This window comes from Sciurus carolinensis, chromosome 1 (genome assembly GCF_902686445.1).
Source record: "Sciurus carolinensis chromosome 1, mSciCar1.2, whole genome shotgun sequence".
Lineage (NCBI taxonomy): Eukaryota > Metazoa > Chordata > Mammalia > Rodentia > Sciuridae > Sciurus > Sciurus carolinensis.
Genome location: NC_062213.1, coordinates 174,482,270 through 174,495,972, shown reverse-complemented (window position 1 = coordinate 174,495,972; position 13,703 = coordinate 174,482,270). Strand labels below are relative to the sequence as shown.

The 13,703-nt window shown below is 34.2% G+C and overlaps 1 protein-coding gene and 1 pseudogene across 7 annotated transcripts in view; one reads left to right on the top strand and one right to left on the bottom strand.

Annotated features, from left to right (window-relative positions):
- Ipp (intracisternal A particle-promoted polypeptide) overlaps window positions 1-13,703 on the bottom strand; it is a 42,864-nt gene that overhangs the window by 15,838 nt on the left and 13,323 nt on the right. For all 7 annotated transcript variants that reach the window (XM_047524634.1, XM_047524659.1, XM_047524653.1 and 4 more), the window contains exons 4-8: window positions 8,857-9,012; window positions 7,664-7,831; window positions 4,679-4,816; window positions 3,459-3,581; window positions 1,262-1,482 (exon numbers count right to left, since the gene is read on the bottom strand). In XM_047524634.1, the coding sequence (XP_047380590.1) occupies window positions 1,262-1,482; window positions 3,459-3,581; window positions 4,679-4,816; window positions 7,664-7,831; window positions 8,857-9,012 (806 nt within the window). The remainder of the gene's footprint in view (window positions 1-1,261; window positions 1,483-3,458; window positions 3,582-4,678; window positions 4,817-7,663; window positions 7,832-8,856; window positions 9,013-13,703) is intronic.
- Window positions 10,067-10,263, top strand: LOC124964440 (small nuclear ribonucleoprotein G-like; annotated as a pseudogene).

The window sequence follows — 13,703 nt, the reverse complement described above, 5'->3', positions numbered from 1 at the left end:
TATTTGAAGGTAAATTTGATACATTAAAATACATAACGTGAAGCTGGAGATATATAGCTCAGGGGTAGAGTATTTGCCTAGCATGAGAAGGACCTCCGTTCAATCCCAAGTACCTAACAATAATAATAATAACAACAACAATAACAATAATAATAACATAAACACTGAAGTATTCATTAAGAAAACAGTGAAGAGGCTGGGGTTGTGGCTCAATGATGGAACACTTGCTTAGCATGTGTGAGGCACTAGGTTTGATCCTCAGTACCACATAAAAATAAATAAATATATAAAATAAAGGTATTGTATCCATCTTTTATGACCAGAAAAGTATCAATCCATCAAGAAGATACAATAATCTCAATGTGTACATATCTACTAATGGAGTTTCAAAATATGTGAGGAAAAACCTGACAGAAATGAAAAGAAAAATAGACAAATCCACAAATACTGATGGAGATTTCAACATTCCTTCTTGCTAACTGACAGAACAGTAGGACAAATCAGTCAGACTAGGGAAGACTTAATAACACTAAAAACTAACTTTACCTAATCTACATAGGAACTCTACACCCAACAATGGCAGAATACAAATTCTCTTCAGGTCCACATGGAACATATCAAGACAGAATATAAAATATATTCTCTGATCAAAATGGAATTAAATGAGAAATCAATAACAAAGAGATATCTGAAAGATCCCTACAAATTTGATAACATATTTCTCTTTTTTTTTCTTTCCTTTTTATTTTTAATTTTTATTTTTTTGGTGCTGGGGATTTAATTCAGGATCTCACACACTTTACCCCTGAGCTATACCCTCAGCCAAATAACGTACTTCTCACTGGTCAAAAAAATAAATTACCAGGGAAATTAGGAAATATTTCAAGATGAATACTAATTAAAACATAACATATCAAAATGTGTAGAATACAATTAAAGCAGGGCTTGATAAAACATAATTTTAAAGGCTCATTATACAAAAAAGATCAATCATCTCTGCTTCCACTTTAAGAATCTAGAAAAAGAAGGGCAAAATCCAAATAAATCAGAGAAAGGAAAAAAATAAGAACAGAAATCAAGGAAAGGGAAAATGAAAATCAATAGAAAATAAATCAATGATACCAATGTTGATCCTTTGAAAAGAAAAAAAAACATAAATAATCAAACTCATTAATGGAATAGAGCACATCATTACAGATCTTATGGATATTAAAAAATAAAATAAAACCAGGTTCTAAACATTTGAAATCATTCAACCTACCTCTTCAAAGGAATATTTTTCTACAGTATGAAGAGCATCTTGTGTCTCATTCCACCCTCCAACAGAATAGATGCAGTCATTGAGGGCAGCCACCCCAAGATATGCTCTCCTGGTTCCCATCGGAGGAAGTGGAGACCAACGCTTAGAAAGTGGATCATAAACTTCAAAAGAACGAAGCTCTATTCCTTCATTGCTGATTCCCCCAATTACATAAATTAAACCTGGAAATGGAATGTTTTTGCTCAGATGCTATAGAAAATAAGATAAAACGATGAAAAGTAATAGTTTGTTTGCTATGCCAGTGCTATATTTAATTCCAGGGCTTACTATATTATTTTTTTTTAGATCAACTTCAGTCTAGATTTTCACCTCTCACATTTAAGCAGGTTGCAAAAAATTAGGGATATAATTTAAAGTGACACTGAATTCTCAAAGGACCCAATGATATTATGACAAAATAATTTGTCAGACAAGGATTTTCTATCAAATTGTCTGCTTGATGATCTCAGGTTCCAGATCCAGTGCTACCACCCATAAATAAAAAAGGAAAGGGACATGGAACACTCCCCGGCAAATGGCATGCTGGAAATGACACTGCCTTTTCAACAACAGCTTACCTATTGCTCAAATGGATATAAAATAGAGACTTTAATTTAGAATAGTTACATATACAGGTAGCAGGATCAATTACTAAAGTACAATAGAATGAATTTGCAGAGTTCCTCATTAAGTTTGACTTCAAGTTTTAATGGTTCTGATGATCCGAAATTATTTTTGAGTTCCTAGTGTTATTTCTCATGATCTAAACTGAGGAGCTATAAGTTATAAAAGAATGACACCTTAAGAAAACAGATTAAATGTTAGTAAACTTGGGTTTTAGCTCCAGCTTTGCCAGTAATGACCAATGAGAAAAGACAACTCACAACTTTGCTCATCTTCAGCTTTCTCATCTATAAATTAAAAGGGTTTAAATAGGTATAATTCCCAAGAGCCCTCTCTAATTTTAGATGGTAAGATAAAATATATCAAATACAAACAATCAGAGAATACTATAATGTTAAAAAATAAAAATGTAGTCTGATCATATAATTTGAACATTTAAATGCTGGTGGAAATCAGAAAAGGTACAATATGCACTAAGCAGAAGGAACATGAATTATAAATTAACTGGGCTGAACTGTCCATACAACAATGGGAAAATTGCTTCCTACTCCACATATACATATAATTTGCTCTCTAACCTTGAACAGAATTGGGTTCTCTTTGTCAGTGCTTGCTATCTACCTCTTAAAAGTAGACAAAATAATGTTCATGCACCATTTTAATATGTAACACAGCTTTTTTTCCAAATCTGTCATAGGATTATATTCTGTGTGGATTGAATTGTGGGAAAAAAAAAACTAAACAAGTCTGTAAGTAGAAACCATGAAAATTGTTCTTTGGTTTTTTCATTTGTTTTTTGGTAACAGGGATTAAACTCAGGGGCACTTTACCACTGAGCCACATCCCCAATCTTTTTTTTTTTTTTTTTTTTTAATTTTGAAACAGGGTCTCCCTAAGTTACTAAGGCTGGCCTCCAACTTACAGTCCTCCTGCCTTGGCCTCTAGAGTCATGGAGATTACAGGCATGTGCCACTGTGCCTGTGGTGAAAACTGTTTTTGATGCTGTCTCCCAACTTTATTTTTTTTATTTTTATTTTTTTGATACTGGGGATCAAACCCAGGGCCTTGTACTTGCAAGGCAACACTCTACCAACTGAGCTATCTCCCCAGCCCCTCTCCCCAACTTTAAAAAACTAACTCAGGTGTTCACAGGAGAGAAAATGATAATAATGGATGACATTTGAAATGCATAACCAGGTATGTCTGCCTATCTGGAATTTTTAATCTAGCTTTGTTTATTACAGAAAAAAATAAATTGTTTTGGCAATACTGAAATAAAGGTCAATAATATGAGGTAAAAGATTGAACTTCTATACTCCTAATGTCAATCATTTAATACTAACAGATCTAAAATATATCATTATGAAAATAAAGCCCCAAACTCACATAGTTTAAAATACGTGTATGTGTATAGACACAGGCACGCATACACATACACACACACACACACACACGCGCACACACACGCACACACATACGCACACACATATTTCCACATATATCTCAGGGGGAAAATGGTTTATAAAGTTATTACCTTGCATTTCACAGCATCCAAAGTAGTAGCGTGACACAGCCATGTTGCCAACTACTTCCCATTTATTTTCGTCAGGATCAAATCGTTCAATGGTGTTCCCTATCTCAGCTCCAACCCATCCACCTGCAATCAAATAAAAAAAAAATGTTTATTTCTGGGATAAAGGAAGTTTATTTATCACCAGGACTTTAGAAAACATCTTATCTAACTACCTCACATTATGGATGAGTATTACATGGACGGGAGAGGTAATTTGTCCAAGATGACATGAAGTTAGAAAATGATTACAAGTAAAACTCATTCCATATCTAGTCTTCACTAGACAGTAAAACAAAGCAAAAAGTTCAACATATTGCAAAGGAAATAAGGAATTTTGTAAAAGTGACTTTCGAAATGACTTCTGCAAATTCAGAATGTTTATACTAATCAAGGCCAGTTCTAAGCCTAATCAGAGCATAACTGCCTATTTAGCATGAGTTTAGGAGCTTCAAAGAGGCCCTCATCTCCCAAAAGTGTTTTCTTATCATTCTCCAATTCTTAAAATTAAAAATGTTCTTTTCTGTTATTTGAGGTATAATTGCAAAATGAAAGTACTTATGGGAGCGATAAAATATAATGGACTAAATTCACATTGAGGTAACTGGTATCTTTTCCAGAATAGGTTTTACTGGTGAGTAGGGGGAGGACACTGAGTTCTATATAGTGAATTAAAGAGCAAATGACAAAGAAAAAAAGGGGAGACTACCAAACAGAGTGCTAGAAATGTCATATACTGAATTAAAATCATGAGATTTAGCCAGTAGCTAGAGTGTTTCTTTGGATAGCTCATCTATATTTTATCTCTATCTCCTTTTAAAACTTTATACTTAAAATAAAAAAGGTCAAAAGGAGTGATAATAGAGAAGCCCGGTAAAAACAAACCAAAACAAGGGCTGGGGTTGTGACTCAGCGGCAGAGCACTCACCTAGCGTGTTCTAGGCACTGGGTTTGATCCTCAGCACCACATAAGAATAAATAAATAAAATAAAGTTTAAAAAAATTAAAACAAAATAAAACCCCACATTTGACAATATTCTTCAAGTAATACAAATTTGAGAATAGGAATTAACAGTTCTGAAAAGATACACATTTTTTATTGGTGGGAAGGAACATCTGTGAAGTAACCAGAATCTAAGAATTCAAATAATATTGGTTTTCCTTAAACTGAACAGCATAATTACCTAAAGCATAGATAGCCCCATAACACACGCACACTCCCAAGCCACAGCGAGGGTGATTCATTGAAGCTACAGTTGTCCACTGTTTAGTAACTGGATCATAGCATTCAGTACAGTCAAAAATCATCGAATCCTTTTCACCTGGTTTAAATAAGAGACACATCAAAAGGTTTAATAATGCTAATGGACTAGAACTGTAATACAATATTCAATAACATTCTGTTTTCAGCAATTTAACCATTATGTGTGATTTAAAAATATTAATTTCATTTGCCCATCAATCATTATTTTGAACCTACAGCACTGTCATTAAAGCCTATTTATAAAACAAAGACACAATTTTCTCATTTTAATTCTACCACTCAAACAATCCATGTAATTTGAGGGGTGGGTACTAGAGATTGAACTCAGAGATACTTTACTTCTGAGCTATATCCCTAGTCCTTTCTATTTTTTATTTTGAGACAAAATCTCACTAAGTTGCAGAGCCTGGCCTGGAAATTGTGATTCTCCTGCTTCAGCCTTCTGAGTGGACAGGATTACAGGTCTGTGCTGCCACACCTAGTTAATCATGTAATTTTGAGGACACAATTTACATTTCAACATTACTATATTTTTTTCAGGTATTAGTTTGGGTAGCTGGCCCAGTACAATTTTTGGTTTAATGTAACCATAATCCTTATGTAGCAACAAACAAAGAAAATTTAAAAAATACATACATAAAATAGAATTTTAAAATAAATACTACACTTAAAAGTAAGTAGCTCAGTGGTAGAATGCTTGCCTAGCATATGCGAGGCACTGGGTTCGATCCTCAGCACCACATAAAAATAAAAAAATAAAATAAAGGCATTGTCCATCTACAACTAAAAATGTTAAAAAAAAAAAAAAAAAAGAAACTCTAGGGGCTGGAGGTGTTGCTCAGAGTAACAGCATGTGCTGTGTGTACACATAAGCTGTGGGTTTAATCCCCAGCACCACAAAAATAAATAATAAATGAAAATCTAACCAAAGATTGTGCGAGGCTTCAATACGTAAGACTTATCAACTTTATTTGGATAAAAATTTAAATTAAGGAACATGTAAATAAATGAAGAAAAGTATCATATTCATGAATAATATGTCAATATAAACATGATAATTATGCTTACTGAGCATAACTTCTGGTTGAGCACCGAATATATGCCAGATAATGAAAAGCTAAAAAAATGGGGCCATGAGCAGTGGTGGATGCCTGTAATCCCAGCAATTTGGGAGGTTGAGATTGAATGATCTCAGGTTCAAAGTCAGCCTCAGCAAAAGCAAGGTGCTAAGCAACTCAGTGATACCCTGTCTCTAAATAAAATACAAAATAGGGCTGGGGATGTGGCTCAATGGTCAAGTGCCCCTGTGTTCATTCTCTGGTACAAAAAAAAAAAAAAAAAAGGTTAATTTTGATACAAAAAAAATGGTTCTTGGTTAAAAAGATCACAACCACCTGGGCTGACAATAATCAGTCAGCAAATACTATAAGGCTAAATAGTAAAGTACTACATAATCATACTGTCAAGTGCTTTGGGAGTCCTGGGAAGATAATCGTGTTTTAATCCCCTGAATTCAGTCAGGATAGAGAGAAAGAAAACATATTGTTGATGAACTTCTAATCTATGTTTAAGAAAGCACTGAAGCAAACTCATGATCAGAGGTCCAGTTTTTAAATAAACATATTGTTTTTTCTAACTGGTAGAAAAGTAGTACAAATTTCACAAACGTAGGTCATAAATATTTCTCAAACATGAATTCTATAATAAGAGCAAATTTATCATTCCACTTAAAATTGTAGCCACCACTGAATATTTGAATAAGTTTTATACCATCTTTCTTTTACAACTGAGAAACGAAAACAATTAAACTAGAATTCAGGTAACTTTTCCAAGAGAAAGGCAAGAGAGACAGTGCAGTTAAACATGAAGGGAAGAATGGTAGAAGTGAGATTTAAGAGCTTTGAGAGCTAGACAAAAAACAGATATCATGTAAGGGCCTTGAAGGATATGATAAAGACTGGATTTGATCTTAAAAATGAACAGGAAAGTTGGGCACAGTAGTCCATGCCTATAATCCCAGCAACTCAGGAGGTGGAGAAAGTAAGTTCAAGGCTAGTCTGGGCTGGGCAACATAGTGAAACTCTGTCTCAAAATAAAGTAAGAAGGAACAGGGATGTAGCTCAGTGGTAGAATGCTCCTGGGCACAATCCCAGTACTGGGGGGCCTGGGTGGGGAGGAAGTGAACAGGAAGCCATTTCGGAGTTCAGAATATGGCAATGACATGATCAGACCTGAATGTTAGAAGAATATCACAGGCCATAATGTATAGAATAGATTTAGGGAAACAAAAATAGCATCAGGAAGCTAAGGTATAGCAATGAAGAGTATACCTGCCTATATTTTGGTGAACTGGATATGGGATATAAAAGAAAGAATGGCAACAAGTATGACTGAATGTTTGTCCAAAGCCACTAGATAAATCTAGATGGTAAACCCTAGGAAACAAACAGATTTAAGACATGAGGAAATCAAAGAATTTAGTTTAGATATGCTAAGTCTAAAGTACACATTAGACATACAAGTAAAGTTCAAATAGATGGCTTACTACATTTTATTCATAAAATAGATGTTTTATTACATTTATAAACAACTTTTCATTAAAACTAAACCTAAGTATTCTGTTTTGTGAAAAATCACAGGATCTCTCTGATATGAAACATTCAGCAAATTTTGTTTTCTTTCTTTCTTTGAGCAATTCAATTTAAAAAATTTACTGAGTGTAACTATATCTATGTATACCACACAGCACCTAGCATTTATATATATATATATTTATATTTATATATATATATATATATATAAAACATGTAAGAATGCAGTGAACTAGGGCTTAGGGGAAGAGGGTGCTAGTAAAAAAATGTAGCCGACTAGATTAGTAAGTGAAATAAGACATTTTTATTATTACCTCCAATAGCATAGACCATCCCTCCCAGAACAGCTACTCCTAGTCCACATCGAGCCTGATGAAGTGAAGACACAGTTGTCCAGTACTGGCTAAAGGTATCGAAACGTTCTACACAGCTGAGGGCTCTGCTATCACTCCAGCGTCCCCCCTGCAACCGTGTATATCCACCTAAACAAAAGAAAGAAAGTAAGTAAACAGAAAATCCTTTACTACTCAATATGGGAATAGCAGTAATGAGGAAAATCCAGCCCCTTACTTCTAAATATTTAGTATAACTCTTATGTACCAAGAAATAAATGCTTTATTTATGCTGCCACACATAAAAAATAATATAAAAAAATGTATTATCCTTAAATGTGCCAAGTCATGAAAGATTGTGGCTTAAATGCTTTGAGAAGGTTTACCAGTTTGATAATAATAGAATGTTAGATAAAATATAAATCTAGGCACTGATTAACTATTTAGTTAGGAAATTTCACTATGACTTCCATTAGTGTCTTTTTCAACCATAAATAGTAGATTGAAATCCTTGTTTTGACGGCATATTCCATCAGTAAAAAATGACAGCATGCACTCCAACAGTGAAAATTTATATATAACATATAAAATTATACATAAATTATATGCAATTATAAATTATACATAAAGTACTTACATAAAACTATATTATGTATATTGATGTGGAAAATATTTCACTTATATGTTAAATATTTATCAGGTTTAATGCTTTTAAATTAAAAAAGAAATTTAGTATGTTCCTCAGGTATTCTGATGGATCATACTGCACGTGATACTGGAGACCACTGGTTTCTATTGTTCCCCAATGTTTATCTATGATAATATAAATAGTTCAAAATTTTGAAATTTATTCTCCTCATTTTTCACTTGAATTCAAAATTTTAACTTTTAAAGCAATATTTCTTTGGTCAGTCATTTGATAACTGGCTAATCCAAGAGCCCAAAGATTCAGATCACAGAATAACAGATGTCAAATTAAGTACCTATTTATTTTTAGATGTATAATATAAACTATATTATACAAATACAATTTACAAATCTGTAACCTAAATGCAAAATTAAATATGCCTCTGACACACTTGCAAATTCTGACATGTATGTTAATAACAACAAAATATTAAAAAATTTTTCCTGAAAATAAAGATAATTTTTGTTACTTTTTAAAAAGTCCTCACCTACTGCATACAGGTACTTTCTTGCTTTCTTCCGAGGTCGGATCTTAGATGTTTGCAGAAAACTACAAAACTTGTTCTCTTTGGGAGATTTGCACACCTCACAATACTCTTTCAAAAGTGTTTGCAGTGCAACACGAAGATTAAAATCAGATACTCCTAAAGCAATATTTAAAAAGACAATGTTTCAAACAACTCTTAAATGCTATCAAAAAGACACATTTCTATAAAAATAAAACACATCTTACAATCAAATCCTCATCAAATGTTGGTGTTTACTTCCTACAATGTCAATAATTTTTCTCATTGCTCCTGAGGAATATGCTTTCTTTAAATCAAAAAATTGTTTTAAAAATATGCTTCAGAGTATCAAATTTGAAAACTCATGTATGGGGATTTCTAAATAAAAATTGCAAAGTGTAAGGTATCACAATTACTTAAAAAATAGTAAAAAATTATATTTTTCACCCCAATAACAAAAAACATACAAAATCATGTCATAAACTTTAAAAAATGATAGACAAAACAGGAAACAAAAATTCTGGTGGAATGCGGACCATCTCTCTAGAAGGCTCTTGAGTATGACTGGGTAGGTTGTCCGTGCTCAAGGGTGCTTAGCTGAGGTAAACTAAGGATGAAAGTTAACCTGTCTTATTTGCCAACTTTTAAGACCTAGCGTCACTAAAAAAAGCACTGTTCTCTAATTTGAAAAAGGTTCTATATATGCTAGTAAGGGACTCTCTCCTAGTTTGTTCCTATTTCCCTAGCCTTATCTCTGTTTCCCAGAAGCATTTTGAGGAAAAGAAGGTCAATGAATAAAATCTGGAGAAGCCCCACCAATAATTAAAAGTTTGGAGAAAGGATGAAATGAAATGAAAAGACACATTTCTATAAAGAAATGAAAAAGCAATGAAAACCAATGAAAAAGCAAAACTCAGAAAGTTGAGGAAACTAAACCATTAAAATAAAAAGTCTTAGCTGGCAGTGTAGCTCAGTAGTGAAACGTTTGCCTAGCAGGCACCAGGACCTGGGCTGGATCTCCAGTATGGTGGGACCATACTAGTGGAATATATTTCTAGGTAGGTGAAGTAGGCCTTGATTCAAGATCAATAATAAGACCAAGATAGCGTGAAGGAGGCGACCAGTTGTTTCAAAGTATCTCTGAGCCTGCTGAATAGACAACAAGAGCAAAGCTCAATCTCTCGGGCTGAAAACATTTATGGACAAGTTATCATTGAAATTAAATGGTGACAGACATGTTCAAGGAATATTGTAGGGATTTGAACCCCTTATGAATCTTGTGATAGATGAATGGATGGAGATGGCAACTAGTGGGGAACAGAACAACATGGAATGGTGGTAATAACAGGAAATAGTATCATCACATTAGAAATCTTGGAACAAGTATAAAAATGGCTGTTTAGCAGAGAAATCTATGTCCCCTCTCCAAAAGGTCTATGTAGGTATGATGTAAAAATCAGAGCATGTACATTTTCATATTAAACTTTTTGTTAAATAAACTTTTTAACAGTAAAAAAAAAAAAAAAAAAAAAAAAAAAAAAGAATCAATAATAAGACCTCAAAAGAGAGATAAGATGCCAGGCATGGTGGCACACACATGTAATCACAGCAGCCAGGGAGGCTAAGACAGGAGGTTTGAGGGTTCAAAGCCAGCCTCAGCAAAAGCAAGGTGCTAAGCAAGTCAGTGAGACCCTGTCTCTAAATAAAATACAAAAATAAGGCTGGGGATGTAGCTTAGTGGTCGAGTACCCTTGAGTTCAATCCTCAGTACTAAAAAAAAAAAAAAAAAAAAGGAAGAGAGAGAGGGAGAGATAAGAGCCCAAGTTCCCAACCAAGAACATTAGCCCTAGTACCCTAGTAGATCTCTATTCTACTATTTTACCACCTTCATATTTCAGACTAGAAGGAAGAGGTCAGAAGACAAATATAGTCCTTAAATTTTAGATGGAAGAAAACAACATAGCAACATAAAGGTAAAAAGAGCATAAAGGAGAATTAGCTTTTTACACTATCAACTCAAACACAGGATGAGATGCATTGCTAATGAAACAGTGAAAATTGAAGCAACAAGCTGGGCACAATGGTGCATGCTTATAATCCCATCAACCGTAGAGGCTGAGGCAGGAAGATCACAAGTTTGAGGCCAGCCTCAGCAATTTAGCAAGGTCCTAAACAACTTTACAAGACCCTGTCTCAAAATAAAAAAATAAAAAGGGTTGGGGAAGCAACAGTATTGCAAACTGAGTACATTAGAAACAAACACAACAGATATGACTGAAAATCAAATTATCAATTGGAGGAGAGGCTGAGGAAGCAATTATGACAAGAGAGAAAAAAATTATAATATTAGAAGATGATAAATATGAAAGTAAGTTCCAATAAAAGGACGAAGACAACCAAATGAAACGTTTAAAGTATGCAGAAATTCTGTACAGGAAAATTTCCCTAAAATGGAAGAAAAATTGAAAGTTTAAAAGGAAAGAGTATATTGTAGCATCCAGTGAAAAATAGCAACCTTCAAAACAAATAAAAAATAATGAATGAGAGCCCGACAAGGTGAGGCACACCTGTAATTCCAGCTACTTGGAGGCTGAAGCAGGAGGATCACAAGTTTCAGTACAGTCTCAGTGATTTACTAAGACCCGTCTCAAAAAAAAAAATTCAACAGGGTGGGCTGGAGATGTAGCTCAGTGATAGAGGGGTTCAATCACTAGTAGTACAAAGAAAAAATAAGAAAGAAGAAAAAAATGAGCTGGAGATATAACTTAGGGGTAGAGAACTTGCCTAGCAGTATCAGCCCTGTGTTCAAACCATAGGGAAAAAATTTAAAAAAAAAAAAAAAAAAAGAAGAAGAATAAAAGAATTCTTTAGGCATCCAACCAGAGAAGGTAAGTCCTTCTTCCTTTCTTTTTTGGTACCAGGGATTGAACCCAGGCTTAACCACTGAGTCATATCCACAGCCTTTTTATTTTTTATTTTGACACAGGGTCTTGCTAAGTTGCTTAGGGCCTCACTAAATTGCTGGGACTGGCTTTGAACTGTTGATCCTCCTGCCTCAGCCTCCTGAGCTGCTGGGATTACAGGCATGTGCTACCATGCCTGGCAAAAAGGCAAGTCTAAAACCAAAAACAAGAACACTATGTCTTACAAGGTTTAAGGCGGGGGCGGGGGGGGAGAAAGATTACATCATCGTAATCAAAAAATATTATGCCCAGCCAAATATAATTTTATTTAAATTAAAAAACAATACAGTCCAGGACCAGATGGGTTCTCAGCCGAGTTCTACAAAACCTTTAAAGAAGAGCTCATTCCAATACTTCTCAAAGTATTCCATAAAATAGAAGAGGAGGGAACCCTCCCAAACTCATTCTATGAAGCCAATATTACCCTGATACCTAAACCAGACAGAGACACATCGAGGAAAGAAAATTTCAGACCAATATCCTTAATGAACATCGACGCAAAAATTCTAAACAAAATTTTAGCAAATCACATACAAAAACATATTAAAAAGATAGTGCACCACGATCAAGTGGGTTTCATTCCAGGGATGCAAGGTTGGTTCAACATCAGGAAATCAATAAATGTAATTCACCATATCAATAGACTTAAAGTCAAGAATCACATGATTATTTCAATAGATGCAGAAAAAGCATTTGATAAAATACAGCATCCCTTCATGCTCAAAACACTAGAAAAAATAGGGATAGTGGGAACATTCCTTAACATTGTAAAGGCCATCTATGGTAAGCCCATGGCTAATATCATTCTAAATGGTGAAAAACTGAAAGCATTCCCCCTAAAAACTGGAACAAGGCAGGGATGCCCTCTTTCACCACTTCTATTCAATATCGTCCTTGAAACTCTAGCCAGAGCAATTAGACAGACCAAAGAAATTAAAGGGATATGAATAGGAAAAGAAGAACTCAAACTATCCCTATTTGCTGATGATATGATTATATACTTAGAGGAACCAGGAAATTCCACCAGAAAACTTTTAGAACTCATAAGTGAATTCAGTAAAGTAGCAGGATATAAGATCAATGCACATAAATCTAATGCATTTTTATACATAAGTGATGAATCTTCAGAAAGAGAAATTAGGAAAACTACCCCACTCACAATAGCATCGAAAAAAATAAAATACTTGGGAATCAATCTCACAAAAGAGGTGAAAGACCTCTACAATGAGAACTACAGAACACTAAAGAAAGAAATTAAAGAAAATCTTAGAAGATAGAAAGATCTCCCATGTTCTTGGATAGGAAGAATTAATATTCTCAAAATGGCCATACTACCAAAAGTGCTCTACAGATTCAATGCAATTCCAATTAAAATCCCAATGATGTACCTTACAGAAATAGAGCAAGCAATCATGAAATTCATCTGGAAGAATAAGAAACCCAGAATAGCTAAAGCAATCCTTAGCAGAAAGAGTGAAGCAGGGGGTATCGCAATACCAGATCTTCAACTCTACTACAAAGCAATAGTAACAAAAACGGCATGGTATTGGTACCAAAATAGAAAGGTAGATCAATGGTACAGAATAGAGGACACGGACACAAACCCAAATAAATACAATTTTCTCATACTAGACAAAGGTGCCAAAAATATGCAATGGAGAAAAGATAGCCTCTTCAACAAATGGTGCTGGGAGAATTGGAAATCCATATGCAACAGAATGAAACTAAACCCATATCTCTCACCATGCATGAAACTAAACTCAAAATGGATTAAGGACCTTGGAATCAGACCAGAGACCTTGCATCTTATAGAAGAAAAAGTAAGTTCAGAGCTTCAGCATGTCGGCTTAGGACCAGACTTCCTCA